Source organism: Entelurus aequoreus, linkage group LG26 (assembly GCF_033978785.1).
Source record: "Entelurus aequoreus isolate RoL-2023_Sb linkage group LG26, RoL_Eaeq_v1.1, whole genome shotgun sequence".
Classification (NCBI taxonomy): Eukaryota; Metazoa; Chordata; class Actinopteri; order Syngnathiformes; family Syngnathidae; genus Entelurus; species Entelurus aequoreus.
The window spans coordinates 38,893,108-38,920,467 of NC_084756.1; the positions used below are offsets into that span (position 1 = coordinate 38,893,108).

A 27,360-nucleotide genomic window follows, 5' to 3' on the forward strand; every position below is an offset into this window, starting at 1 on the left:
ATAATAACATAGAGTTAAAGGTAAATTGAGCAAATTGGCTATTTCTGGCAATTTATTGAAGTGTGTATCAAACTGGTAGCCCTTCGCATTAATCACTACCCAAGAAGTAGCTCTTGCTTTCAAAAAGGTTGGTGACCCCTGGTTTAGTGTCTAAATTATTAGCTCCGCTTTTATTGACCTTTATTTCATATTAACAATGCATAAAAGAACCACATCAGTGGTCATGTCTCTCATAAAGATTGTGAACGATAGGCAAAATTCCACAAAAAGTGCAGTTCCCTTTTAAGCGTGTTTCCCCCCCCCGCAATCTAAACCACGGCCCCTACGGGTGCTGATTGGTCCGTTCAGTTGTTGACATGATGGTATCAGACTGCATCCTGGCAAAGGAGGTCAGATGACATCGTTGGAGTCCCACTAATCCAACCAACCGACGGATTGCAAGGAAAGTCATTTAGCCGTCTGAGCACTCTCTTTTGTCCTCCTCGTTAAACCCAGAGAGCGGACGCTTGGCTTGGGCATAGGAGGCGGAAGGTCGAGGCGGACTTGTAGCGCATGATGACACACACACACACACACACACACACACACACACACACACACACACACACACACACACACACACACACACACACACACACACACACACACACACACACACACAGACACACACACACACACACACACACACACACACACACACACACACACACACACACACACACACACACACACACACACACACACACACACACACACACACACACACACACACACACACACACACACACACACACACACACACACACATTCTTGCATTTGTTACCTTCTTGAGACCGCTTAGGACCACCCTATCTAGATATATAAAGAAGTGTATTTACAACATTAATAATGTATACATACTATGCAAATACAAAAAAAGGTAAGCTTTTAATTAATTATTTTTTTGGAATTATTTGTTTGTAATAGGTTTTTAATCTTCATTATTTACTTCGTTTTTACACTATGTCTCTATATACATATTTATTTGATTTTTTAAATTAATTGTATGCACATTAAATCAACAAAACATCCTGACTTTGGAGCAATGTTCACAGACTCTAGTATTTGGCTCTCTATTAGATGCAATGGTTTTCCGTATTGGGACAATGATTTCGGTCCTAACTTGTTCACACCTCCTCATATGGAAGCTACTTTTTCTTGTTGAGGTCTCAAGAAGAGTAACAATACAAAAACGCACACACACACACACTTTCTTGCATTTGTTACCTTCTTGAGACCGCTGAACAATGCCTACCTCTTTAGGACTAGCCTTTCTAGATATATAAAGATGTGTATTTACAACATTAATAATATATACATACTATGCAAATATAAAAAAAGTAAGCTTTTAGTTAAATATTATTTTTTGAATGTTTTGTTTGAAATGGGTTTTTAATCTTCATTATTTACTTCGTTATTACACTATGTCTCTATATACATATTTATTTGATATTTTTAAATTAATTGTATGCACATTAAATCAACAAAATATCCTGACTTTGGAGCAATGTTCACGGACTCTAGTATTTGGCTCTCTATTAGATGCAATGGTTTTCCATATTGAGACCATGATTTCGGTCCTAACTTGTTCACACCTCATATGGAAGCTACTTTTCCTTGTTGATGTCTCAAGAAGGGTAGAAATGCAAGAATACGCACACGCACGCACACACACACACACACACACACACGCACACACACACACACACACACGCACACACGCACACACACACACACACACATTGATAGACCAGTGAAAGTGTCTCACCTGGGTCCAATTTACTGTGTGATTGTCACAACATGTCCTGGATGACCAGAACTCGGCTGCACTCGACCATTTTGGTGTGACAGGCATGCAGTTATGCGGTTGCCATGCCAACACACACACACAAAAACCTGTGCATTGAACTTAAAGTCCCATGAAATGAAATATATATCTCACCTCTCTTTTGGACTCTATTTTTTATGGTTGGAGTACAAACATGTGGTCTTTCTTTGTTGCCATCACAAGAGGATGACGTGTTGGCAATGTGTACCTATTGCTAGTGAGCATTATTGGCAATGTGTACCTATTGCTAGTGAGCATTATTGGCAATGTGTACCTATTGCTAGTGAGCATTATTGGCAATGTGTACCTATTGCTAGTGAGCATTATTGGCCATGTGTACCTATTGCTAGTGAGCATTATTGGCAATGTGTACCTATTGCTAGTGAGCATTATTGGCAATGTGTACCTATTGCTAGTGAGAATTATTGGCAATGTGTACCTATTGCTAGTGAGCATTATTGGCCATGTGTACCTATTGCTAGTGAGCATTATTGGCCATGTGTACCTATTGCTAGTGAGCATTATTGGCAATGTGTACCTATTGCTAGTGAGCATTATTGGCAATGTGTACCTATTGCTAGTGAGCATTATTGGCAATGTGTACCTATTGCTAGTGAGCATTATTGGCAATGTGTACCTATTGCTAGTGAGCATTATAGGCAATGTGTACCTATTGCTAGTGAGCATTATTGGCAATGTGTACCTATTGCTAGTGAGCATTATTGGCAATGTGTACCTATTGCTAGTGAGCATTATTGGCAATGTGTACTTATTGCTAGTGAGCATTATTGGCAATGTGTACTTATTGCTAGTGAGCATTATAGGCAATGTGTACCTATTGCTAGTGAGCATTATTGGCAATGTGTACCTATTGCTAGTGAGCATTATTGGCAATGTGTACCTATTGCTAGTGAGCATTATTGGCAATGTGTACCTATTGCTAGTGAGCATTATTGGCAATGTGTACCTATTGCTAGTGAGCATTATAGGCAATGTGTACCTATTGCTAGTGAGCATTATTGGCAATGTGTACCTATTGCTAGTGAGCATTATTGGCAATGTGTACCTATTGCTAGTGAGCATTATTGGCAATGTGTACTTATTGCTAGTGAGCATTATTGGCAATGTGTACTTATTGCTAGTGAGCATTATAGGCAATGTGTACCTATTGCTAGTGAGCATTATTGGCAATGTGTACCTATTGCTAGTGAGCATTATTGGCAATGTGTACCTATTGCTAGTGAGCATTATTGGCAATGTGTACCTATTGCTAGTGAGCATTATTGGCAATGTGTACCTATTGCTAGTGAGCATTATTGGCAATGTGTACCTATTGTTAGTGAGCATTATTGGCAATGTGTACCTATTGCTAGTGAGCATTATTGGCAATGTGTACCTATTGCTGGTGAGCATTATTGGCAATGTGTACTTATTGCTAGTGAGCATTATTGGCAATGTGTACTTATTGCTAGTGAGCATTATAGGCAATGTGTACCTATTGCTAGTGAGCATTATTGGCAATGTGTACCTATTGCTAGTGAGCATTATTGGCAATGTGTAATTATTGCTGGTGAGCATTATTGGCAATGTGTACCTATTGCTAGTGAGCATTATTGGCAATGTGTAATTATTGCTGGTGAGCATTATTGGCAATGTGTACCTATTGCTAGTGAGCATTATTGGCAATGTGTACCTATTGTTAGTGAGCATTATTGGCAATGTGTACCTATTGCTAGTGAGCATTATTGGCAATGTGTACCTATTGCTAGTGAGCATTATTGGCAATGTTTGTCAGGCTCCTGGAGGTTGACGTGTCAGCAGCCAGCTGGCACTTTGGTCACGTGTCAGTCCAGCTGTGAAACAAAGTGCATTATTATTAATGGATGTTTCAGTGGTGCACTTTTCCATGACCACGTTGTCCCGGTTCCTGGCTCCATGGCCCCCGGGGGACGCCATGAAGATTAATGAATGATTGTTACAAGCAGCTGGAATCAAACACTGACACCATCCCCGCTGGCGGGTGAGCGTCGTCAGCAGGAAAGTGTCAAACATCAAAAGACGTTTGCAGAGTAGCAGTCAGAAGAAGAATGGTGGAGCACCGACGTACCTTCACGTCTTCTATTCTAACCCGACTGGATCTTGTCACCAGGTGACATCCAAGTCATATGTTGGTCACCAGGTGACATCCAAGTCATATGTTGGTCACCAGGTGACATCCAAGTCATGTGTTGGTCACCAGGTGACATCCAAGTCATGTGTTGGTCACCAGGTGACATCCAAGTCATGTGTTGGTCACCAGGTGACATCCAAGTCATGTGTTGGTCACCAGGTGACATCCAAGTCATGTGTTGGTCACCAGGTGACATCCAAGTCATGTGTTGGTCACCAGGTGACATCCAAGTCATGTGTTGGATTGAAGGAGCCATTTAAGACTAGAAACACACCAAAAAACAACAAATCTGTCCAGAGCCGTGTAAATTAAACACCAAAATGACTTTAAAAGTCTTATATAAGTGTTATAATAAAGACAACACATGATGTAAGTGTCTATATTAGCCTACTATCAAAATGACTTTAAAAGTCTTATATAAGTGTTATAATGAAGACAACACATGATGTAAGTGTCTATATTAGCCTACTATCAAAATGACTTTAAAAGTCTTATATAAGTGTTATAATGAAGACAACACATGATGTAAGTGTCTATATTAGCTATATTAGCCTACTATCAAAATGACTTTAAAAGTCTTATATAAGTGTTATAATAAAGACAACACATGATGTAAGTGTCTATATTAGCCTACTATCAAAATGACTTTAAAAGTCTTATATAAGTGTTATAATAAAGACAACACATGATGTAAGTGTCTATATTAGCCTACTATCAAAATGACTTTAAAAGTCTTATATAAGTGTTATAATGAAGACAACACATGATGTAAGTGTCTATATTAGCCTACTATCAAAATGACTTTAAAAGTCTTATATAAGTGTTATAATGAAGGCAACACATGATGAAAGTGTCTATATTAGCCTACTATCAAAATGACTTTAAAAGTCTTATATAAGTGTTATAATGAAGACAACACATGATGTAAGTGTCTATATTAGCCTACTATCAAAATGACTTTAAAAGTCTTATATAAGTGTTATAATGAAGACAACACATGATGTAAGTGTCTATATTAGCCTACTATCAAAATGACTTTAAAAGTCTTATATAAGTGTTATAATGAAGACAACACATGATGTAAGTGTCTATATTAGCCTACTATCAAAATGACTTTAAAAGTCTTATATAAGTGTTATAATGAAGGCAACACATGATGTAAGTGTCTATATTAGCCTACTATCAACTATCTTCGTTGACAGAAATGTTGAAATGTAATATTTATTCTACACATTTCTACATTGGAAAACATTAGTAAAACTTCTAAGAGTATGAGATAACTCCTGGAAAATACTTCAAATGTATATATGTGTGTGTCCAAGTTGAAGGAAACATCTTCTAATGGATGTATTACCATCTTTGCAAGCTGGGTAACGTTTGCTGTGGTCTGGAACAACATGGCACATGTCCTGATACCTGATACACAAACATAGATATTTTTTATCGTCACAAAATCTTTTTTTCCCTTTAAAAAAAAATAATAATAAAAAATCAGTAAATACGTCCCTGGACACATGAGGACTTTGAATATGATCAATGTATGATCCTGTAACTACTTGGTATCATATCGATACCTAAATGTGTGGTATCAACCAAAACTAATGTCAAGTATCAAAGAAGAGAAGAATAAGTGATTATTACATTTCAACAGAAGTGTAGATAGAACATGTTAAAACAGAAAATAAGCAGATATTAACAGTAAATGAACAAGTAGATTAATAATACATTTTTTACAGTTTGTCCCTCATAATGTGTACAAAATAATAGGTGTATAAATGACACAAAATGTTACTGCATACTAATTAGGAGTCTTTGTTTGTTTACTTACTACTAAAAGACAAGTTGTCTAGTATGTTCACGATTTTATTGAAGGATTAAATGACAATAATAAACATGTTTCATGTACACTAAGATTTTTTGTTCAAATAAAGACAATAATGACATTTTTTTGTAGTCCCCTTTATTTAGAAAAGTACTGAAAAGTATGGAAATACATTTTGTTACCGGTACTAAAATATTGGTATCAGGACAAGCCTCGTTTATAGTAAACAAGTACACAACTAAGCTGCTTCCTGCTCACAAACTCACTGAGGAGGAGACAAGTGTGACAATGTGATTACTAGGGGTGTAACGGTACACAACAATGTCGGTTCGGTACGTACCTCGGTTTAGAGGTCACGGTTCGGTTCATTTTCGGTACAGTAAGAAAACAACAAAATATACATTTTTTGGGTTATTTATTTACCAAATTTGCAAAATCTTCCACCAAAAATATTTTTCTTGTTGTAATATTTGATGTGAAGTAATGGGAACCTTGGATAGGTCAATAATTCATAATAACATTGATTTTGATGCAATATTATGTTTTGAGCAATGACAGTTTGAAAGAAAAATAAAAACAGCTTTGTTTTATTAGTCAACATTGCAACTTTATCTAAATTACATTTCACCTTTTTTATTTCACTTTTGTTATGTTTTTGTTTATTTGAATAGTATTTTTAGAATGTGCCGTGGGCCTTTAAAACATTAGCTGTGGGCCGCAAATGGCCTCCGGGGCACACTTTTGACACCCCTGCTATAGATAATAAAACACTAAATGTGATAAATCTATGGATAAAAAGCAGAGCCTGGCGACGCATGCGCGTTTATCATAACTCTTTCTCTCTCTCTGTCTCTGCCCCTCCCTCATCAATGCTGCTGTTTGTTTTGTTTTTAACCCCTTCTTAACCCTGAACGTACATTGAAAATACACGCAACCCTAACTCAAAATGGCTGACATTTGAGGCATTATAGAAACTCTGCCCTGACAGCTCGGCAAAAGAGGACATGTCCGGTGAAAAGAGGACGTATGGTCAGTCTTTCGTAGCCCGTTAGCTGCTAGCATGGCAGCTAACGCCATCAGTGTGTGAATGTGGAAATAGTGATGGAAGGTCACGGGCTTAGCTGCTTACGTGCAGTGATTTCTCCAGATTCTCTGAACCAGGGGTCACCAACGCTGTGCCCGCGGGCACCAGGTCGCCCGTAAGGACCAGATGAGTAGCCCGCTGGCCTGTTCTAAAAATAGCTCAAATAGCAGCACTTACCAGTGAGCTGCCTCTATTTTTTAAATTGTATTTATTTACTAGCAAGCTGGTCTCGCTTTGCCCGACATTTTTAATTCTAAGAGAGACAAAACTCAAATAGAATTTGAAAATCCAAGAAAATATTTTAAAGACTTGGTCTTTACTTGTTTAAATAAATTCATAATTTTTTTTACTTTGCTTCTTATAACTTTCAGAAAGACAAATTTAGAGAAAAAATACAACCTTAAAAATGATTTTAGGATTTTTAAACACATATACCTTTTTACCTTTTAAATTCCTTCCTCTTCCTTCCTGACAATTTAAATCAATGTTCAAGTAAATGTATTTTTTTTCTTGTAAAGAATAATAAATACATTTTAATTTAATTCTTAATTCTGTTTTTTCGACGAAGAATATTTGTGAAATATTTCTTCAAACTTATTATGATTAAAATTAAAAAAAATTATTCTGGCAAATCTAGAAAATCTGTAGAATCAAATTGAAATCTTATTTCAAAGTCTTTTGAATTTCTTTTAAAAATTTTGTTCTGGAAAATCTAGAAGAAATAATGATTTGTCTTTGTTAGAAATATAGCTTGGTCGAATTTGTTATATATTCTAACAAAGTGTAGATTGGATTTTAACCTATTTAAAACATGTCATCAAAATTCTAAAATTCATCTTAATCAGGAAAAATTACTAATGATGTTCCATAAATTATTTTTTTAAGTTTTTCTCTTCTTTTTTTCGGTTGAATTTAGAATTTTAAAGAGTCGAAATTGAAGATAAACTATGTTTCAAAATTTAATTGTCATTTTTTTCCTGTTTTCTCCTCTTTTAAACCGTTCAATTAAGTGTCAATATCATTAATTATTAATAATAACATAGAGTTAAAGGTAAATTGAGCAAATTGGCTATTTCTGGCAATTTATTGAAGTGTGTATCAAACTGGTAGCCCTTCGCATTAATCACTACCCAAGAAGTAGCTCTTGCTTTCAAAAAGGTTGGTGACCCCTGATCTGAACCCTTTGATGATATTACGGAGCGTAGATGGTGAAATCCCTAAATTCCTTGCAATAGCTGCTTGAGAAAGGTTGTTCTTAAACTGTTCAACAATTTGCTCAGGCATTTGTTGACAAAGTGGTGACCCTCGCCCCATCCTTGTTTGTGAATGACTGAGCATTTCATGGAATCTACTTTTATACCCAATCATGGCACCCACCTGTTCCCAATTAGCCTGCTCACCTGTGGGATGTTCCAAATAAGTGTTTGATGAGCATTCCTCAACTTTATCAGTATTTATTGCCACCTTTCCCAACTTCTTTGTCACGTGTTGCTGCCATCAAATTCTAAGTTAATTATTATTTGCAAAAAAAAAAAAAGTTTATGAGTTTGAACATGAAATACGTTGTCTTTGTAGCATATTCAACTGAATATGGCTTGAAAAGGATTTGCAAATCATTGTATTCCGTTTATATTTACATCTAACACCATTTCCCAACTCATATGGAAACGGGGTTTGTATAACCCATTTATGAGCTCACCTCTCACCCAGGATGCCACAGGTGAGAGGTGGACATGTCCTGTAGGTTTTTTTCTGTGCACTTAACACTTCATCTTAAAGCCGCAGTTCGAGGTTTTTCAAGTCCCACCGCGGTCAAATCTGACTGCGACTTGTTTTAAATACCCGCCAGAGGCCACAAGGTTGGAATAAACACACCACAATACGAATGGAACGCCTCTTCCTCCAGGGAATTGATCTAAAACAGGGGTCAGCAACCTTTTTGAAAGCAAGAGCTACTTCTTGGGTAGTGATTAATGCGAAGGGCTACCAGTTTGATACACACTTCAATAAATTGCCAGAAATAGCCAATTTGCTCAATTTACCTTTAACTCTATGTCATTATTAATAATTAATGATATTGACACTTAATTGAATGGTTTAAAAGAGGAGAAAACAGGAAAAAAATGACAATTACATTTTGAAACATAGTTTATCTTCAATTTCGACTCTTTAAAATTCAAAATTCAACCGAAAAAAAGAAGAGAAAAACTAGCTAATTCGAATCTTTTTGAAAAAATTAAAAAAATAATTTATGGAACATCATTAGTCATTTTTCCTGATTAAGATTAATTTTAGAATTTTGATGACATGTTTTAAATAGGTTAAAATCCAATCTACACTTTGTTAGAATATATAACAAATTGGACCAAGCTATATTTCTAACAAAGACAAATCCTTATTTCTTCTAGATTTTACAGAACAAAAATTTTAAAAGAAATTCAAAAGACTTTGAAATAAGATTTAAATTTGATTCTACAGATTTTCTAGATTTGCCAGAATATTTTTTTTTGAATTTTAATCATAATAACTTTGAAGAAATATTTCACAAATATTCTTCGTCGAAAAAACAGAAGCTAAAATGAAGAATTAAATTAAAATGTATTTATTATTCTTCACAATAAAAACAATAAATAAATAAATAAATTTACTTGAACATTGATTTAAATTGTCAGGAAAGAAGAGGAAGGAATTTAAAAGGTAAAAAGGTATATGTGTTTAAAAATCCTAAAATCCTTTTTAAGGTTGTATTTTTTCTCTAAAATTGTCTTTCTGAAAGTTATAAGAAGCAAAGTAAAAAAATTAATGAATTTATTTAAACAAGTGAAGACCAAGTCTTTAAAATATTTTCTTGGATTTTCAAATTCTATTTGAGTTTTGTCTCTCTTAGAATTAAAAATGTCGGGCAAAGCGAGACCAGCTTGCTAGTAAATAAATACAATTTAAAAAATAGAGGCAGCTCACTGGTAAGTGCTGCTATTTGAGCTATTTTTAGAACAGGCCAGCGGGCTACTCATCTGGTCCTTACGGGCGACCTGGTGCCCGCGGGCACCACGTTGGTGACCCCTGGTATAGACTATCTTAAGTGACGATTTCTATACATTACCTGCCGTCAAAGGCTGCTTTGATGCTGCGTTCTACAAGGGAGGTGTGTGTGTGTGTGTGTGTGTGTGTGTGTGTGTGTGTGTGTGTGTGTGTGTGTGTGTGTGTGTGTGTGTGTGTGTGTGTGTGTGTGTGTGTGTGTGTGTGTGTGTTGGTTTCAGGCGACACTAAGTTTATCAAGATAGGTGAAGGCCAGGTGGGAATTTCATCATGAAACCTTGGCTTTTTTCCCCCTTTCAAGAACAAGCGTAGATTTTAATTTGTCTTCAGACGTGAGTAAACAGACTCCGATATTAGCTGCTGGCTGCAGGCTTTCATTTCAAATTGCTACTCAAACAGCGGAGGGACGTGACCGTGTTTCCAAAAGCGGCCTTTGTCCCGGTAGCCAAAGTTCGGAATGCAGTCTATTTTCTATTTTTGCTTTCGAGCCTAACGAGCCCTTTATTTGGCATTCATTGAAGCAATTGTTGCAGTACTTTACATTCAACTCTAGGTTTATTTAGTATGCTTTAAGATTGTTAGCAAATACCGTATTTTTCGGAGTATAAGTCGCACCGGCCGAAAATGCATAATAAAAAAGGAAAAAAACATATATAAATCTTACTGGAGTATAAGTCACACCGGCCGAAAATGCATAATAAAAAAGGAAAAAAACATATATAAATCTTACTGGAGTATAAGTCACACCGGCCGAAAATGCATAATAAAGAAGGAAAAAAACATATATAAGTCGCTCCGGAGTATAAGTCGCACCGGCCGAAAATGCATAATAAAGAAGAAAAAAACATATATAAGTCGCACTGGAGTATAAGCCGCACTGGAGCATAGGTCGCACCGGCCGAAAATGCATAATAAAGAAGGAAAAAAACATATATAAGTCGCACAGGAGTATAAGTCGCACCGGCCGAAAATGCATAATAAAGAAGAAAAAAAACCATATGTAAGTCGCTCCGGAGTATAAGTTGCACTGGCCAAAAATGCATAATAAAGAAGGAAAAAAACATATATAAATCTTACTGGAGTATAAGTCGCACCGGCCGAAAATGCATAATAAAGAAGGAAAAAAACGCATATAAGCCGCACTGGAGTATAAGTCGCACCGGCCGAAAATGTATAATAAAGAAGAAAAAAACATATAAGTCGCACTGGAGCATAAGTCGCACCGGCCGAAAATGCATAATAAAGAAGGAAAAAACATATATAAATCTTACTGGAGTATAAGTCACACCGGCCGAAAATGCATAATAAAAAAGGAAAAAAACATATATAAATCTTACTGGAGTATAAGTCACACCGGCCGAAAATGCATAATAAAGAAGGAAAAAAACATATGTAAGTCGCTCCGGAGTATAAGTCGCACCGGCCGAAAATGCATAATAAAGAAGAAAAAAACATATATAAGTCGCACTGGAGTATAAGCCGCACTGGAGCATAAGTCGCACCGGCCGAAAATGCATAATAAAGGAGGAAAAAAACATATATAAGTCGCACAGGAGTATAAGTCGCACCGGCCGAAAATGCATAATAAAGAAGAAAAAAAACCATATGTAAGTCGCTCCGGAGTATAAGTTGCACTGGCCAAAAATGCATAATAAAGAAGGAAAAAAACATATATAAATCTTACTGGAGTATAAGTCGCACCGGCCGAAAATGCATAATAAAGAAGGAAAAAAACGCATATAAGTTGCACTGGAGTATAAGTCGCACCGGCCGAAAATGTATAATAAAGAAGAAAAAAACATATAAGTCGCACTGGAGCATAAGTCGCACCGGCCGAAAATGCATAATAAAGAAGGAAAAAAACATATATAAGTCGCACTGGAGTATAAGTCGCATTTTTTGTGGAAATGTATTTGATAAAATCCAACAGCAAGAATAGACATTTGAAAGGCAATTTAAAATAAATCAAGAATAGTGAACAACAGGCTGAATAAGTGTACGTTATATGAGGCATAAATAACCAACTGGTATGTTAACGTAACATATTATGGTAAGAGTCATTCAAATAACTATAACATATAGAACATGCTATACGTTTACTGTCACTCCTAATCGCTAAATCCCATGAAATCTTATACGTCTAGTCTCTTACGTCAATGACATCAATAATATTATACGATATTTGACGCTAATGTGTTAATCATTTCACACATAAGTCGCTCCTGAGTATAAGTCGCACCCCCGGCCAAACTATGAAAAAAACTGCCACTTATAGTCCGAAAAATACAGTACCTATTTTGCTCATTTGGCGTATTAATTTCAGACGCATCACATTTTCTTTTCCCTTCGACAACAAACACTGAGCGTCATGTAGCAGTGTTGCTAAGTGCTAAACAAGAAATACAAACAAAATAAAACAATCACTTACTGTACAATGTCTGCTCGCACTGATGGGATGTTTATATCTTCCCGTTTAGATGAAGAATTAATCATAAATTGTCATTAAAAATAAAAAAAGTGTAGAAAAGTCAAACTTGACCAACTTCCCGCTTTATGGCTACAACCTTCTTCTACACGAGTAAAAGGCATGATTCATAATTTAGAATTACCGTATTTTTTGGAGTATAAATCGCACCGGAGTATAAATCGCACCTGCCAAAAATGCATAATAAACAAAGTAAAAAACATATATAAGTCGCATTTTTTGGGAAATGTATTTGATAAAAGCCAACAGCAAGAATAGACATTTGAAAGGCAATTTCAAATGTCTAAAGAATAGTGAACAACAGGCTGAATAAGTGTACGTTATATGAGGCATAAATAACCAACTGGTATGTTAACGTAACATATTATGGTAAGAGTCATTCAAATAACTATAACATATAGAACATGCTATACGTTTACCAAACAATCTGTCACTCCTAATCGCTAAATCCCATGAAATCTTATACGTCTAGTCTCTTACGGGAATGACATCAATAATATTATACGATATTTGACGCTAATGTGTTCATCATTTCACACATAAGTCGCTCCTGAGTATAAGTCGCACCCCCGGCCAAACTATGAAAAAAACTGCCACTTATAGTCCGAAAAATACGGTATGTTCCTCAAACAATAGTTTCCATACATTTGACTCATTTTGAATTTATTTGTACCTGTGCGGTCCTCTTATGGTCTGAATCACATTTTGGCAGTCAAAGTGTGTACTAGTCTTGTGCCCATACCAATATTTTAGTACCGGTACCAAAATGTATTTCGATACTTTTCGGTACTTTTCTAAATAAAAAGGGACCACAAAAAATGTAATTATTGGCTTTATTTTACCAAAACATTTTAGTGTACATGAAACATATGTTTATTATTGTCATTTAGTCCTTCAATAAAATAGTGAACATACTAGACAACTTGTCTTTTAGTAGTAAGTAAACAAACAAACATATGTTTATTATTGTCATTTAGTCCTAAAATAAAATAGTCAACATACTAGACAACTTGTCTTTTAGTAGTAAGTAAACAAACAAACATATGTTTATTATTGTCATTTAGTCCTAAAATAAAATAGTCAACATACTAGACAACTTGTCTTTTAGTAGTAAGTAAACAAACAAACATATTGTTTATTATTGTCATTTAGTCCTAAAATAAAATAGTGAACATACTAGACAACTTGTCTTTTAGTAGTAAGTAAACAAACAAAGACTCCTAATTAGTCGTATGCAGTAACATATTGTGTCATTTATACATCTATTATTTTGTACACATTATGAGGGACAAACTGTAAAAAATGAGTATTAATCTACTTGTTCATTTACTGTTAATATCTGCTTATTTTCTCTTTTAACATGTTCTATCTACACTTCTGTTCAAATGTAATAATCACTTATTCTTCTCTTCTTTGATACTTGACATTAGTTTTGGATGATACCACACATTTAGGTATGGATGTGATACCAAGTAGTTACAGGATCATACATTGGTCATATTCAAAGTCCTCATGTGTCCAGGGACGTATTTACCGACTTTATAATCATAATATTATTTTTTATAAAAGGAAAAAAGATCGATGTAATCATAGTAGTATTGACTAGATACGCTCCTGTACTTGGTATCATTACAGTGGATGTCGGGTGTAGTGAAGCATGTTTAGCTATTTCTCGTCCTGCAGTGATAATGGTACATGTAAGAAACTTACTTTATTTGTTACCATGGAGGCCAGGATTAGTGATTTAGAAGTAGCTAAAAACACGTTAGCCGCTAATTAGCTAGCCGTGTCTTAAAGCAGCTCCTCCTGAGGGTGTTTCAGTGTTATAACTTCACCTTTATTGTCAGTTTTCAAGCCAAAATGTGTCCATTCTCCCTTTTCTGTCTACACACTGTGTCTGCTTGTAAGTACTCTGTGTGTGTGCACTGCCGAACATGCTCCTCTGTTGAAACAGGGCTAAAAAACCAAACAAACAACTTGATATGTTTGTTGTTCTCCAGGTCCGGTCGTCCTGTCAGCTTCATGGTGGTCTTCAACACTCCCAACCCCCTCAGCAAAATCTCCTGGGTCAACAGGATGCACTTGGCCAAGATTGCACAACGTAAGAGCACACACAACACATCGTGTCATATGTTACCATGTATTATATTTGTCACATGATGAAGCTTATATTTATACCATCAAAGAAAATACTAAATATATCATAATTAGGCCTGTCAAACGATTGAGATATTTCATCGTGATTAATCGCAGTTTGTTTATAGTTAACTCAAAATACACACACATACATTTCCATCATTAATAAGTGTCCCCGAGACGGACCATGTCCAAGTTTTAATACCATGACTGGACAATTAGTTTGCTTTAATGAACGTCATGCTTTTTGAAAGAGTGCAACACAAAAAGGACATAAACACCCTTTTAAAGAGGAAAAACAAACAAACCTGCAGTGTCTTGCCAGATTTAGTATTTTGTAGGAATACATCATTTGTATTCCTGCTGTTGGAGCACTTGCATTCAGATGAGGAGCTACACCAGGGGTCACCAACGCGGTGCCCGCGGGCACCAGGTAGCCCGTAAGGACCAGATGAGTCGCCCGCTGGCCTGTTCTAAAAATAGCTCAAATAGCAGCACTTACCAGTGAGCTGCCTCTATTTTTTAAATTGTATTTATTTACTAGCAAGCTGGTCTCGCTTTGCCCGACATTTTTAATTCTAAGAGAGACAAAACTCAAATAGAATTTGAAAATCCAAGAAAATATTTTAAAGACTTGGTCTTCACTTGTTTAAATAAATTCATTAAATTTTTTACTTTGCTTCTTATAACTTTCAGAAAGAAAATTTTAGAGAAAAAATACAACCTTAAAAATGATTTTAGGATTTTTAAACACATATACCTTTTTACCTTTTAAATTCCTTCCTCTTCTTTCCTGACAATTTAAATCAATGTCCAAGTAAATTATTTTTTTTTATTGTAAAGAATAATAAATACATTTTAATTTAATTCTTCATTTTAGCTTCTGTTTTTTCGACGAAGAATATTTGTAAAATATTTCTTCAAATGTATTATGATTAAAATTCAAAAAAAATATTCTGGCAAATCTAGAAAATCTGTAGAATCAAATTTAAATCTTATTTCAAAGTCTTTTGAATTTATTTTAAAATGTTTGTTCTGGAAAATCTAGAAGAATTAATGATTTGTCTTTGTTAGAAATATAGCTTGGTCCAATTTGTTATATATTCTAACAAAGTGCAGATTGGATTTTAACCTATTTAAAACATGTCATCAAAATTCTAAAATTCATCTTAATCAGGAAAAATTACTAATGATGTTCCATAAATTCTTTTTTTAAGTTTTTCTCTTCTTTTTTTCGGTTGAATTTTGAATTTTAAAAAGTCGAAATTGAAGATAAACTATGTTTCAAAATGTAATTGTCCTTTTTTTTCCTGTTTTCTCCTCTTTTAAACCGTTCAATTAAGTGTAAATATCATTAATTATTAAAAATAACATAGAGTTAAAGGCAAATTGAGCAAATTGGCTATTTCTGGCAATTTATTGAAGTGTGTATCAAACTGGTAGCCCTTCGCATTAATCACTACCCAAGAAGTAGCCCTTGGTTTCAAAAAGGTTGCTGACCCCTGAGCTACACTATGTTTAGATACTGGTTTCACACAAAGTGTAGATTGTTTTTATTTATTTATTTACAGACAATTTTCTGACTTTATTGTTTCTTTTGTTAATATCAGAGTTTGTTCTGCAAAAGGGTAATCACTAGAATCATACACCTATGGAGAGTGACCCGAAGTTAAAATATTTTTGTGTAACGGTACACAAAAATGTCGGTTCGGTACGTACCTCGGTTTAGAGGTCACGGTTCGGTTCATTTTCGGTACAGTAAGAAAACAACAAAATATACATTTTGGGGTTATTTATTTACCAAATTTGCAAAATCTTCCACCAAAAATATTTTTCTTAGTGTAATATTTGATGTGAAGTAATGGGAACCTTGCATAGGTCAATAATTCATAATAACATTGATTTTGATGCAATATTATGTTTTGAGCAATGACAGTTTGAAAGAAAATAAAAACAGCTTTGTTTTATTAGTCAACATTGCAACTTTATCTAAATGACATTTAATCTTTAAGCTTTTTTATTTCACTTTTGTTATGTTTTTGTTTATTTTAATAGTATTTTTAGAATGTGCCATGGGCCTTTAAAACATTAGCTGTGGGCCGCAAATGGCCTCCGGGGCACACTTTTGACACCCCTGCTATAGATAATAACAAATTAAATGTGATAAATCTATGGACATACACAATGTTGACATTTATAGTTATATTTTGATAAACAATCATAAATGAATCTTTCAGCACGTACACAATGTTGACATCTATAGTTATATTTTGATAAACAATCATAAATGAATCTTTCAGCACGTACACAATGTTGACATCTATAGTTATATTTTGATAAACAATCATAAATTAATCTTTCAGCACGTCCACAATGTTGACGTCTATAGTTATATTTTGATAAAGACGGGAAAAACAAGCTACTTGTAAACGATGTGTGCAACAACAACAACAACAACAAACATGGCTGTAGACGCGAAGTTCAATCATGAAATACAACCTTACCCTTACCAAAACGATACATATTTACCCAGGAGAGTGTTGATACCAACGTCCCTGACCCAGACACACACAGAAGTTGTAGACCTCCATGCTTTTACAAGTTGCATCTGTTTTGTGGTGTAGAACAATGTGTGGAGCACAATAGTTCACATGTCTGGGAACTCGCACAACAAATAATCCTTGATATCACTCCACAAATCCTTTTTTTCTAATCAAGTATAGGACTTATTCCATTACATAGTTGGATTTTTTTTTGCTCGTATCTGCTTTTTGCAGGAAGATTTGTGTGCAGTAGACATCTTGGCTTGGTCGACCACCACTGGTTTTCAAGTCACGTGACGGAATCCAATCGGTGGTCAGAACCAAAGAATGTCAGTTTATTATACAATGGTAGTAGAACTCCTATTCATACTGTTCCACTCCAGGCCTGCAGGTGGCAGTAGTGCCTTCAAGGCGCTCCACAGCCAACTTCACCACGTGACGTCCATCGTTAGTGTTAACACGTAATAAACACCAGAACGGACCCTCGCGGTTCTCATTGACGGCCCATTTAGAATCCGATCAGCGCCGCCGTGGTCAGCTTGGCAATTACATGTTAATTGCATTACACCCACACTTTGCCTTCCCATTTAGGCAAGTGTAATTACCAGGAGGGTGTTGTTGATTCAATTTCACGGGCGATTTCACATCAGCGGGGTTTCCTCAGCGTCACACGTGGAGACGAGTTCCGTCCGGGACTTGAATCGGCAAAACTGTTAGGAAAACGTGATGCCTCGCCATCCTCTTTGTAGCGTATTGTTTGGATCCTGGTTTGAGGCCCTGAATATCAAGTCAGTCGCAGGAGATGTTGAACTCTTGTTCATGTTAATGTCTTAAAAGGATCATATTAGGATTTTGTTTCTACATTTAAAAGACCTCCTTGTGGTCTACATAACATGTGACTGTGGTTCTTTGCTCAAAATTTCTCAGATTATGTTTTACAGACCATTTTCAAGCCGCCTTCTGACTGTCTATTTTCGTGCCACAGCCCTCCACCACCAGGCCGTTTGACTCTACCCCGTCACAGTTTGGTTGTTTTAGATCAGGGGTCACCAACGCGGTGCCCGCGGGCACCAGGTAGCCCGTAAGGACCAGATGAGTAGCCCGCTGGCCTGTTCTAAAAATAGCTCAAATAGCAGCACTTACCAGTGAGCTGCCTCTATTTTTTTTATTGTATTTATTTACTAGCAAGCTGGTCTCGCTTTGCCCGACATTTTTAATTCTAAGAGAGACAAAACTCAAATAGAATTTGAAAATCCAAGAAAATATTTTAAAGACTTGGTCTTCACTTGTTTAAATAAATTCATTATTTTTTTCACTTTGCTTCTTATAACTTTCAGAAAGACAATTTTAGAGAAAAAATACAACCTTAAAAATGATTTTAGGATTTTTAAACACATATACCTTTTTACCTTTTAAATTCCTTCCTCTTCTTTCCTGACAATTTAAATCAATGTTCAAGTAAATTAATTTTTTTTATTGTAAAGAATAATAAATACATTTTAATTTAATTCTTCATTTTAGCTTCTGTTTTTTCGACAAAGAATATTTGTGAAATATTTCTTCAAACGTATTATGATTAAAATTCAAAAAAATTATTCTGGCAAATCTAGAAAATCTGTAGAATCAAATGTAAATCTTATTTCAAAGTCTTTTGAATTTATTTTAAAATGTTTGTTCTGGAAAATCTAGAAGAATTAATGATTTGTCTTTGTTAGAAATATAGCTTGGTCCAATTTGTTATATATTCTAACAAAGTGCAGATTGGATTTTAACCTATTTAAAACATGTCATCAAAATTCTAAAATTCATCTTAATCAGGAAAAATTACTAATGATGTTCCATAAATTCTTTTTTTAAGTTTTTCTCTTCTTTTTTTCGGTTGAATTTTGAATTTTAAAGAGTCGAAATTGAAGATAAACTATGTTTCAAAATTTAATTGTCATTTTTTTCGTGGTTTCTCCTCTTTTAAACCGTTCAATTAAGTGTAAATATCATTAATTATTAAAAATAACATAGAGTTAAAGGTAAATTGAGCAAATTGGCTATTTCTGGCAATTTATTTAAGTGTGTATCAAATTGGTAGCCCTTCGCATTAATCAGTACCCAAGAAGTAGCCCTTGGTTTCAAAAAGGTTGGTGACCCCTGTTTTAGATATATACATAGATAGATAGGTCTTTATTGTCATTGCACAAGTACAACCAAACTTTGTTTTCAGCACAGACCCGTTCAAGACTAGACAAACAAACAGTGTACAGGGTTACAGAACAGGAACGCTGATGGGTCGCCACAAGGCTTCCCGTAAAAGATGGGGAAAAAAGGTAAAACGCTGGGGAAGGATGAGTAAAAAAAATACAATCTAGACTGGGCTCCTAAAGGGGCCCAGTCTGGAGTGGGAGAAAACCTCCATAGTAAAGCACATATTCATATTACCACGTACATCTTGAGATATGTAGCAACAGAGGGGAGGGAGTGCGGGGCCATGGTGGTAGGCCGCAGCTCTCAGGCGCTGACCATCCTTTCATCACCCCTATGGGATTTGCGTCGAGGGCGTTGTGGGTGGGGGTGTGTGTGTGTGTGTGGCGTGTATTTTTGTGGATGCATGTTTGTGTATAAGCCTGCAGTGTGTCTCTGTTCCGCGGCCTTGATGTTGTGCAGCCGCCAGTCAGTCCAAAGTCAACAACAACAGGTGTGTGTCCATGAGAGACAAGAAGGGAGTTTGTTGTGTCTTCGCCGCACTGTCCTTCAGGAGAGTCTCGACGCCAGGGAAACAATCCAAGTTAGAATGTTTTGTATGTCAGTGAAAATGAAATTTGCTTTTCACTCTAAATTGTCTGTGACTGGTCCTCAAGAATCCTGCGAGGCAGACAGTCCGATGTTATCCAAATCCCAAGAGTGTCCAGATTAGCTCTTTCATAACGAATCTACTGACAAAAATTTCAGGATCCCCAAAATAATCAACCATTTTGCCATACCTGACACGTTTGCAAAATATGGAGACTTTTCCTGCATGTTTAAATCAAATAAAACTAGATGAGGCAATTTCTGAAGGAATTGCGTGGGAATGCTCCAATGCTGAAGTTGAACTGAAATCCTGACATTTTTTTTTAGAATTGTTGAAGTAGAGCACACCATTCCTGAACAGGCGGAATATTTAGAAATTGGAAGGGTTTGAATCAGATGAACAATGTGGGAGTTGTGGAACTTTGAAGAATGTCCCATTGATTTCAATGGGAATTTCCCCAAAATTTGGGAAATTCGGGAAAAGCGGGACTTTTTTTGAAAATGGTAAAAAACTTGAATGAGTTGAAATGGTTGGTGTTGGAATTTTTCAAATCGGTGGAGAGATGTTGAAGTAGTGACATGTTGAATTGACAAATGGTATTATGTAATTTTTGGAATTTCGGGGAAACCGGGAATTTTTCCAGTTCAAAAAACTACTTCGTTTTTTGTCCTAATTAAGAGGAATGTTTTGACGGTGGAACGGTTGAAGTGGGTTGAAAAAGGTTGAAGGAGTAGCCGCCAGAAAAAAGGGTGGAAATAGGGCTGTGGAAAACCAGGAATTCTGGAAAATCCTGGAATTTTTTTGAACTTGGAAAAATAATAGTTTGAATTTCTAGAATGGTGGAATGTGTTGAAGGTGGAATGGTATGAATAGGTTGAAAAATGTGGAAATGGTTAAAGTTTGAAAAATGGCCAATTCATTTTGAATGGGAAAAATGTCCCGGAAAACCTGCAATTCTGGGAGATCTGGGAATTTGTCAAGGGAAATCCCGCCATTCCTGAATAGGCTGAATATTTAGAAATTGGAAGGGTTTGAATCAGATGAACAATGTGGGAGTTGTGGAACTTTGAAGAATGTCCCATTGATTTCAATGGGAATTTCCCCAAAATTTGGGAAATTCGGGAAAAGCGAGACTTTTTTTGAAAATGGTGAAAAACTTGAATGAGTTGAAATGGTTGGTGTTGGAATTTTTCAAATCGGTCAGGAAATGTTGAAGTAGTAACATGTTGAATTGACAAATGGTATTACGTAATTCCTGGAATTTCGGGGAAACTGGGAATTTTTCCAGTTCAAAAAACAACTTAGTTTTTTTGTCCTAATTAAGAGGAATGTTTTGACGGTGGAACGGTTGAAGTGGGTTGAAAAATGTGGAAGGAGTAGCCGCCAGAAAAAAGGGTGGAAATAGGGCTGTGGAAAACCAGGAATTCTGGAAAATCCTGGAATTTTTTTGAACTTGGAAAAATAATAGTTTGAATTTCTAGAATGGTGGAATGTGTTGAAGGTGGAATGGTATGAATAGGTTGAAAAATGTGGAAATGGTGAAAGTTTGAAAAATGGCCAATTCATTATGAATGGGAAAAATGTCCCGGAAAACCTGCAATCCTGGGAGATCTGGGAATTTGTCAAGGGAAATCCCGCGATTCCTGAATAGGCTGAATATTTAGAAATTGGAAGGGTTTGAATCAGATGAACAATGTGGGAGTTGTGGAACTTTGAAGAATGTCCTTTTGATTTCAATGGGAATTTCCCCAAAATTTGGGAAATTCGGGAAAAGCGGGACTTTTTTTGAAAATGGTAAAAAACTTGAATGAGTTGAAATGGTTGGTGTTGGAATTTTTCAAATCGGTGGAGAAATGTTGAAGTAGTAACATGTTGAATTGAGAAATGGTATTACGTAATTCTTGGAATTTCGGGGAAACCGGGAATTTTTCCAGTTCAAAAAACAACTTCGTTTTTTTGTCCTAATTAAGAGGAATGTTTTGACGGTGGAACGGTTGAAGTGGGTTGAAAAATGTGGAAGGAGTAGCCGCCAGAAAAAAGGGTGGAAATAGGGCTGTGGAAAACCAGGAATTCCGGAAAATCCTGGAATTTTTTTGAACTTGGAAAAATAATAGTTTGAATTTCTAGAATGGTGGAATGTGTTGAAGGTGGAATGGTGTGAATAGGTTGAAAAATGTGGAAATGGTTGAAGTTTGAAAAATGGCCAATCAATTTTAAATGGGAAAAATGTGCCGGGAATTCTGGAAAATCTGGGAATTTTTGGAATTTGTCAAGGGAAAGCCCACGATTCCCGAATAGGCTGAACAGTTTGAAGTTGGAACGGTTTGAATCGGAGGAAAAATGTGGAAGGTAGAGCGCACCAAAATCTGGAGAAGAAGAATGATAATACGTTGAATAATAAATAGATGAATAAGGGGAACATATTTATGTTTGGTGTCATCACTTGTTTCTGTAACCACTGAAAATATCCTGCAAAATAATTTCAGGGAAACATTTATGTGTGTCAGAAAGTAGAACCGCCTTGCGATATGGTATGCTCTTCATTGCCGTCGCACAAGTACAACAACATTTCGTTTTCACCACAAACCCGTTCAAGATTAGACAAACATTGTACAGGATAAAAACAGGAACGGTGATAGGTCGCCACTTAAGGCGCCATATAAAAGGGTAGAGGCTGGGGAAGGGCGAGTAAAAAAATAAGTCAATCTCAGACGGGGCTCCTTTGGGTCTGGGGGAACAGACTGGAACCGAGAAAAAAAAACAACTTGATAGCCAATAAGCACATACACAAAGAAACCACAAGACTTGCAACAGGAGGGGCGGTGGCAGGCATCCGGCCCGAAGCTGCCAGCCGCTGCTCCGTTGTCTGTCGTACCACATGGGGTGAAGCGTGGGGTGAGGGTGGGGGTATGTGTAGCCATGGTGTGTGTGTTAGATGTGCATAGGCCTTGAAGTTGCTCTTCAAGCGGTGGCAAAGGAACAGAGTTGATCTTTCAAGGTGTTGTTGACAGGAAGGACTTTGTTTGGTTTTGCTCTACTGTCCTTGAGGGGAATCTTGAAGCAACCACCTTGCCAAGTCGCAGCCAGTGAAAACAAATCCATATTAGAATGGTTGTGTTTGAGCGAGCGAAACTTTTTACTCTAATTGTCTATTTCTGGTGCTCAAATTCATCTTGCAGGGCAGATGGCTCGATGTTCTCCAAAATCACAAAAGTCTTGAGTGTCCACAGTTCTGCCCGCAACTTCCAATCATTTGTGGCAGCTTTGGGGCGCTTTAAATGGCTGCCAGCATCTTCCAAGGTGTCCATACATCAGGGAAAGGCTTACTCTAATTAGCAGATGTCCTGTTATCACGATTCCAAATTGGTAGATATCCTGGACTGAAGAGTCGCCAGGCACGCGGCACTCCTCTTCTCCCGAGAGTCCGTCGTGTGTCCGGTGACAACAGGACAGGACAGGCAGATCTTGTCAATTTTGTTGAGAGGCCAGTTGATCAATTCCATTGTTTAGATTTTGGAGAGCAGTGCGATAAGAGGCAACAAGAAAGTTAAAGAAGGCATGACGAGACACGGAGAAAGGAGGGAGTGCGACCGCCTTCGCCAAGAGCCAAGAGAGAGACATATGCTGTCGTCATGCGTAGGCTTGCAAAGGGGTGGAAAGTTTCCGGTAAATTTTTCCGGAAGTTAAGCTCGGGAAGTTTGGAAATATTGACCATTTTTTGATTATTCAAAGTTGGACACCGTCCACGGGAATTAATGTGAATATATGGGAATTAATGTGAATATATGGGAATATATGAGAATGAATGGGAATATATGGGAATTAATGGGAATATATGGGAATTAATGGGAATATATGGGAATATATGAGAATGAATGGGAATATATGGGAATTAATGGGAATATATGGGACATAATGGGAATTAATGGGAATATATGGGAATTAATGCGAATATATGGGAATTAATGGGAATATATGGGAATTAATGGGAATATATGGGAATTAATGCGAATATATGGGAATTAATGGCAATATGTGAGAATATATGGGAATTAATGAGAATATATGGGAATTAATGGGAATATATGGGAATTAATGAGAATATATGGGAATTAATGGGAATATATGGGAATTAAAGGGAATATATGGGAATTAATGGGAATATATGGGAATTAATGGGAATATATGGGAATTTATGCGAATATATGGGAATTAATGGAAATATATGGGAAATAATGCGAATATATGGGAATTAATGGGAATATATGGGAATTAATGGAAATATATGGGAATTAATGGAAGTATATGGGAATTAATGGGAATATATGAGAATTAATGCGAATATATGGGAATTAATGGGAATATATGGGAATTAATAGGAATATATGGGAATTAATGGGAATATATGGGAATTAATGCGAATATATGGGAATTAATGGGAATATATGGGAATCAATGGGGATATATGGGAATTAATGCGAATATATGGGAATTAATGCGAATATATGGGAATTAATGGGAATATATGGGAATCAATGGGGATATATGGGAATTAATGCGAATATATGGGAATTAATGCGAATATATGGGAATTAATGCAAATATATGGGAATTAATGCGAATATATGGGAATTAATGGAAATATGTGAGAATATATGGGAATTAATGAGAATATATGGGAATTAATGGAAATATGTGAGAATATATGGGAATTAATGAGAATATATGGGAATTAATGAGAATATATGGGAATTAATGAGAATATATGGGAATTAATGGGAATATATGGGAATTAATGGGAATATATGGGAATTAATGGGAATATATGGGAATTAATAGGAATATATGGGAATTAATGGGAATACATGGGAATTAATGGGAACATATGGGAATGAATGGGAATATATGGGAATTAATGGGAATATATGGGAATTAATGCGAATATATGGGAATTAATGGGAATATATGGGAATTAATGCGAATATATGGGAATTAATGGGAATATATGGGAATTAATGGGAATATATGGGAATTAATGCGAATATATGGGAATTAATGGCAATATGTGAGAATATATGGGAATTAATGAGAATATATGGGAATTAATGGGAATATATGGGAATTAAAGGGAATATATGGGAATTAATGGGAATATATGGGAATTAATGGGAATATATGGGAATTTATGCGAATATATGGGAATTAATGGAAATATATGGGAAATAATGCGAATATATGGGAATTAATGGGAATATATGGGAATTAATGGAAATATATGGGAATTAATGGAAGTATATGGGAATTAATGGGAATATATGGGAATTAATGCGAATATATGGGAATTAATGGGAATATATGGGAATTAATAGGAATATATGGGAATTAATGGGAATATATGGGAATTAATGCGAATATATGGGAATTAATGGGAATATATGGGAATCAATGGGGATATATGGGAATTAATGCGAATATATGGGAATTAATGCGAATATATGGGAATTAATGCGAATATATGGGAATTAATGCGAATATATGGGAATTAATGCGAATATATGGGAATTAATGGAAATATGTGAGAATATATGGGAATTAATGAGAATATATGGGAATTAATGGAAATATGTGAGAATATATGGGAATTAATGAGAATATATGGGAATTAATGAGAATATATGGGAATTAATGGGAATATATGGGAATTAATGCGAATATATGGGAATTAATGGGAATATATGGGAATTAATGGGAATATATGGGAATTAGTGGGAATATATGGGAATTAATGGGAATATATGGGAATTAATGGGAATGAATGGGAATATATGGGAATGAATGGGAATTAATGGGAATGAATGGGAATATATGGGAATTAATGGGAATTAAAGGGAATATATGGGAATTAATGGGAATATATGGGAATTAATGCGAATATATGGGAATTAATAGGAATATATGAGAATTAATAGGAATATATGGGAATTAATGGGAATATATGGGAATTAATGGGAATATATGGGAATTAATGGGAATGAATGGCCCACTTGGGAGTAGATTTTTCTCCATGTGCCCCCCCATCCAAAATGAGTTTGACACCCCTGATCTATGCCTTTTATAGAATTACTATGGTTATACAGTTAGAGACTGATGTTGGTCGGAGTCAAATTCCTAGTATTGCAATACTAATAAATAAATGAAAATGAAATGAAATGAATACACACGGCGAATAAATGACTCTGACTGAAGCATGTTGCTTTCAAACTGAGGCGGAAAGGTTCCTGGAAAACAGTGGTCAAGAACTGTTCAGTTTCAGTAACTGTAGCTGCCAGGAACTAAAAAACAAGCCCATTTGGTTAGTCGATTAACAGGATCCTGGATGGGTCTGCAAAAAAAAAAATCAGTCTATGCCTGGGCCCCTGGAGAGGCGGTCCTGTTGCGTCGACCAGTTTTTCCTCCCAGGGAATCTAAATTACTGGTCAATCCCAAGTTCTTTCAATGACATATATGCTGAGTAAAAAGGACCATCAAGACAGAATTGCAATATTTTCAAGTTTTACTAAAGCTTTAGAAGATGAGTTTAACCAATACATTCATATCGGCGACTCTCTGACATTCAAACGGAAAAGGCCACTCTTTACACACGAAGAAAGCCCCCACCTCCCCCTCTCAACACTGACAAGGAAAAGAGTGGTGGTTGTAGTTCAGATTCCAAGGGTGAAGACACTAACCAGGCATCTGAAATGTCAAAAAAACTAGTAGAATATACAAAGGAAAAGTACTAGCTGCTCAAACATGGCTATGAATAGAGAAATAACTCTTAAACATATATGCATCCTCCACAGTCCAGACTGAGGCCAAGGAAGAAGGAAAAAAACCTCATAGCCATAGCACACATTAACATGTGTGTCAGAGGGAAACATCAAAGAACACCAAAGACATTAAAAGAGCAGAGCTGATGCAACCAGACACTTCTACACAATGCCACAAAAAGTAAAACAACAACAACAACAACAAAATGGCCTATCATTCACAATCCTTATGTAAGACAAAAAAGACAATCTTTAAATTTTAACCAGAGTTATATTTAAGCAGTTTGATCTCTTTTGGGCGTATTTTATTTATAACTGTCGATGCTAGAGATAATTCTTCCTGAAAATGTCCAAAACATGTATGTTTTTCTGTTTCTTGTGCATTCTAACCAGTGAATAAAAGTTGCTCTATTCTGTCTATAAAGTGCTGAAAAACATCCAAATACCTCCATCAAGGTTCTATGTACACCAGGCCCGGGCAATTATTTTGACTCGGGGGCCACATTTAGAGAACAAAATGTGTCTGGGGGCCAGTATATCTATTTTTAAGAACACTAACACAAAACCTCACAATAATGTCTGATTGAATGCTAAAAACGTCATGACAGACCGCCTTAAAAAAC

The 27,360-nt window shown here is 35.9% G+C and overlaps 1 protein-coding gene across 1 annotated transcript in view; it reads left to right on the forward strand.

Moving 5' to 3' along the window:
* LOC133643338 (rho guanine nucleotide exchange factor 10-like protein) overlaps positions 1-27,360 on the forward strand; it is a 260,630-nt gene that overhangs the window by 141,615 nt on the left and 91,655 nt on the right. The window contains exons 16-17 of the mRNA XM_062037825.1: positions 8,654-8,663; positions 14,468-14,568. Coding sequence (XP_061893809.1) covers positions 8,654-8,663; positions 14,468-14,568 — 111 coding nt within the window. The remainder of the gene's footprint in view (positions 1-8,653; positions 8,664-14,467; positions 14,569-27,360) is intronic.